Source organism: Mastomys coucha, unplaced genomic scaffold (assembly GCF_008632895.1).
Source record: "Mastomys coucha isolate ucsf_1 unplaced genomic scaffold, UCSF_Mcou_1 pScaffold4, whole genome shotgun sequence".
NCBI classification, from domain to species: domain Eukaryota; kingdom Metazoa; phylum Chordata; class Mammalia; order Rodentia; family Muridae; genus Mastomys; species Mastomys coucha.
Genome location: NW_022196910.1, coordinates 4,110,174 through 4,115,089, shown reverse-complemented (window position 1 = coordinate 4,115,089; position 4,916 = coordinate 4,110,174). Strand labels below are relative to the sequence as shown.

General features: G+C 44.6%; 1 protein-coding gene across 1 annotated transcript; it reads right to left on the bottom strand.

The window, feature by feature from the left end:
- Nucleotides 1–347: 347 nt before the first annotated feature.
- On the bottom strand, nt 348–3,492 carry LOC116076588 (cytochrome P450 4F5-like). Its single transcript, XM_031350449.1, has 3 exons — nt 3,353–3,492; nt 992–1,045; nt 348–905 (listed from the first exon to the last, which is right to left on the bottom strand). Exons 1-3 carry the CDS (start codon nt 3,474–3,476, stop codon nt 610–612), a joined length of 474 nt encoding a protein of 157 aa, XP_031206309.1. The 5' UTR covers nt 3,477–3,492; the 3' UTR covers nt 348–609.
- Between the last annotated feature and the right edge of the window lie 1,424 nt (nt 3,493–4,916).

Sequence of the window (4,916 nt, the reverse complement as noted above, 5' to 3'; positions counted from 1 at the left end):
AAACCTGGATTTGCCATACTTAACAACAGAGTGAACTCAGCTGTATACAAGACCTTAGGTTTTGTTTGGTTTTTAATAGTTGTTACCATATTTATCCATTCCCCAACAAACTTCTCCCTGAAGGATCTTAGTTTTTAAAGCAAGGTTTTGTGGTTGTAGCTTGGACTGGCCTATGATTCACAATCCTTCTTCCAGAGTCTCCCCAGGCAGGTATTAAGAAGTGTGTCACTGGGGACTGGAGAGATGGCTCAGCGGGTAAGAGCACTGACTGCTCTTCAGAAGGTCCTGAGTTCAGATCCCAGCAACCACATGGTGGCCCACAACCATCCGTAATGAGATCTGGCGCCTTCTTCTGGTGTGTCTGAAGACAGTTACAGTGTAATTACTTACAATAATAAATCTTAAAAAAAAAAAAAAAGTGTGTCACCATGATCAGCTTTAAAGCAACGAAGTTTAAACTAGTATCATACAAAGAAAGAGCTTCTTCGATGGTCAGTATCAACTGTTGGTTGACATTCCAGGGCTTTTGTGAAGAACAGTAAATACTGTCTACTATGAACTCATCTACCTGCTAGAAGCATGACTCCAGGATTCTATCCTGATCACCTTTTAAGTACAGATTATTATTCTCACTTTAAAGATGGGGAAACTGAGAGGTGGGAAGAAAGCTGATATCTCCGTGACCACAGAACCGAACCGAACCTTCAGACTACATCTGCTCGAGCCATTACCTTTTCTGCAATACCGTATGTGAGACCCTAGGTTTGAAGAACTCACGTGCATGATGTTCACACTATGGTTAAAAATCTTCACATAGGGCTTCAAGATGTCAAAGTGGAAGGCAGGTGTGAGCAGGCGGCGATGGCGGCTCCACTTGTCACCTGAACTCAGGAAGAGCCCATCTCCTGGGAGGGCAGCAATGTCAGTGGGCAAAGGTGAAAACTTCCTCTGACTCTAAGATGTCCTCTGACCCACACTACAAGGTACTCACCCAGCCAGGGCTTCAGGAAGCGTAAGAAAGTTGTGTCCTTTGGGGCCACCAAAGCTGCCAGGAAGGAAGACAATCAGGGACCAGGAAGAAGACAGATGAACTGAGGGAGGGGTGAGGATTCCCAGACCCAGGGTTTTCTACTTCCCCTCCAAACATAGTATGGCAGGAAGGGGACAGGGACAAAGCAAGTGTGAGAAAGAAAGAGGTGAGGCAGGACCAGACCCTGCTGCAGCAGCAGGGAGAGCAAAGGTCACCTGACAGGGTGTAACATGACTCAGTACACATTGCCATGGCTGCTACATGGTCTGCCATGTCTTCCACATCTGAGGCTAGTACTACACTCTACAGGCCTTTGCAGAGACCTAGGACACACCATCAATGTGGCTCTCTGACATGTCCTGACACATCCTGGTACATATGAAAGGGGCACATATTATCATAACCAGTCATAAAGAATACACATGGTATTTATTCCTTGACATCCCACAGCACAGTGTGTAACACTCTGACGTGACCTGTTTGTGCTCTTCAGATAATCCCAGATCAGCATTTCAATGTGATCCTATTCAAGTCCCAAATGTGACTTAGATATGTCCCTCTAGCTCTCTCTCCTATATGCCATACTAAGCATTAAGTGTTCAGAATTAAGGGTTTCTTTATTCTCAAAGCCATGTGCCCACCATGAAGAGTTGCGTCTGCCCTCTCCAGCCATCAGGCATCTCCAGAGCCAACCAGACACAGCTGACCCTCCTGGACTCTGGTGCATCTTTCCCTCCAGTTCTCTACATTCCAGTTCTGTCTCAAATCATCTCCAGCTTGGGTCACTTCTATTCAAGGTGGCTGTGGCAGCTGAGACTTACAGAACTGGGGAGGTGGGCAAGAGTTCACACTAGGTTGCATGTCTCCCACAATCTTGACTTTCCACCCGGGAGGTACCCATCTTGCAAGAATACTATTGAATGTCGCTGGGTTCAAATGGAAAGTAAAGAAGCACTATGTTGTTCTGCTCTACATAGGACTATACAGACCCATTTGCATTCTGTATTTTGAAAGAAATCTGTATGTAAACTTTGTAATTAGCGCAAGATACACACACTACTAATAGTTTGCTATTCTGAGTTAACTACTCCCAGTCGGGGAAACACCAAAAACAATGTAAGACCCACACCACAGTGCCTTATCAAATCCAGCATCTTTATTCTGAACCCACCAGCACAGAGGGTTGATAATAAGGGTTAAATGCAGGATATGATAAGGAAAGAAACCTTGAATCTCAGAGGCAAGATTGACTATGTGACCAAAGGGTTGGAACTCATCTCTGGAAAATCTGTCCACTTTTGCTGGCTTCAAAGGAGATATGAGGTAATTTTTCAGGTGGTGGAATCACTCTCTTCTCAGATCACAACAACTGAATAAGGCACAACTTAAAGATTCCACCCCTGTGCATGTACAAATGGGTCAGTAGAAGATAGCCCTTGCAGAAGACCCAGGTTTAGTTCAAAGCACACACATGGCAACTCACAACTCCCTGTAACTCTGATTCCTAAGGGTCTTCCACTCTCTTATGGCCACTGAGGGTACTGCATATATGGGGTATCTATACATCCATCCAGGCAAACATTCATAAAATAAAAATAAAGGTCTGACATAGTAGTAGACACCTTTATTATCAACACTTTGGAGGCTGGCAAAGGTGGGTCTCTGTGAGTTCAAGGTCAGCCTTGTCTACAAAGTGGACTCCAAGTCAGCTAGAGCTACAAAATATCTCAAAATAATAAATAAATGCCTCAAAAATAAATACTTTTAAATGTTGGTATGGTGTTGCTACTGCTGGGAAGGTAGAGATAGGAGAATCCCTGGGGCTTACTGGCCACACAGTCCAGATGAATGGGTGAGCTCCAGGAAAGAAAGAGGTCTGGTCTCAAAAAAGGTAGAGTTCCAAGGATAGCAATTCAGATTGTCTACTGTCCTCCACATGCATGCACACACACATGCATATCAACCCACACACATGCAACCACAGCCAGAGGCATACACATAGAAGTTTGATCAAAGAGATAGGTTATTATTCCCAGTTCTAGGATGGAACCTACCACTTTGTTCATGGTAGGCAAGTGTTCTCCCACCAAGTAGATCCCCAGCCAATTCATTTTCTTCAGACTGGGTTGAGCTTCTATCACCTATAGCTCAGATTGTATCAGCAAATGAGACTCAGGACCTTGTCCAAAGTCACTCAACAGGTTAGCCGGATGGCCATGGCCACTGTCAGACACAGTCCCATCTGCTTCTCAATCCAGGATTAGAAAGAGCTAAGATAAGATACAGAGAGGAAGCCAATGGTTGGGATCCTAGAATGGATACCTGGGGCCTGGAGCAGGGGAGCAACAAATGCAGGGTCAACAAGCCTCAGCACAGGGATGACTGGTCCCAGCCAACAGAGGTGGACATCTTGGAAAGTCTGGCCCATTTCAGTTACCAGCCGCATGCCTTCCTCATTGCTCTGGATCTGGGGATGGAGAAGGTTGAGGTCAGTCCATGCATAGTTCCTTGGTGTTCCTGTCCTCTGCCCAACATGCTCACCCTCTAACCTTCCTGCTTGGACCACTCATCCAAGTCTGTGGATGAGTCAATAGTTCAACTACATGTGTCTCTTCCTGTACCATGTTTTATACATCCCTCTCTCTGATGCATCGCTCTTCTCATCCCTTTGATTTGGGGTATAGATATAGATAATTAAAGGATCACTGGATGGAGAGATAGATAGATAGATAGATACATACATACATACATATATAGACAGATAGATAGATTCATACACAGAGCCTGAAGTAGGTGACTTACTTCTTAATAGAGGGATTGATTAGAAGGAGGAGGAGGATAGACAGATGAATGATAGGCTACTGAGAGATATGTAGAATATATAGAGACAGATACATGATAGACAACATAGGTAGATGACATTGAAAGAAATGATAGGAAACCAATAGCAGAAGATGATTAGAGTGGTAGATCTCAATATATGTATGTATGTATGTGTGTATGTGTGTTTATTTCTTTATCCTAACTCTGATTTTTTGCCATTTCATCTGATCACTCCCTCTCCCCTCTCTCCTGTATGTGTGTATCTTTTTCTCTATAGGATTTTTTTCTACAGCTAAATCATCTATCTCTCCTCTTCTTCCTTTCCTTCCTCACTCCTCCATCCTCCACATGTGTTAGGTGTAAACCTACAGCTAATTTCATCCCACCCAGTTCTCTCACTTGTCCCTAACTCACCACAGCCTATTAAGACCAGCTCTGTGCAGAAAACTCCCCAGAATTGCAGCAAAGAATCATGGAGGTTTCCAAATCTTGATTCCCAGCTCCAGAAAGATGTGAACTTGGAAGTTATCTAAGGAGGGAACTAATGGCTGACATAGGAGCTGGGTCCCAGGGGTAAGGAGAGAGCTTCAAGAAAGACAGGAGAGGAAAAATGGGAGAGGGATGCAGAGGAGTCATGTGGAAAGTTCAGGGGAAAGAGACCTAGAAGTGGACAGAGAAGGGCCTCAGGGAGCTCAGAGGAGACCCAGAAAGATGTAATTCTGGAGCCAAATAGGAGCTACTAGGAAAGGTGGGCAAGCCAATGCACCAGAGAGCTATGAGGAAATGAAGGAGATAGAGCCAGGACTCAGGGACATGGAAATCACAAGCGTAAGAAAAATGGGAAACAGGCAGGAGGAAAAACCAATGACAATGATTCTTTGCCCATAAGCAGATGGCAGAGGCCTGATGGCGTTGGCACAAGCATTTAATCCCTGGGGAGGCAGAGGTAGGCAGGTCTCTGTGAGTTTAAGATCAGCCTGGCCTACAAAACAAGTTTCAGGACAGAGAAAGCTACACAAAGAAACTCTATCTCAAAAACACAAAGAAGAACAAGAAGAAGCAA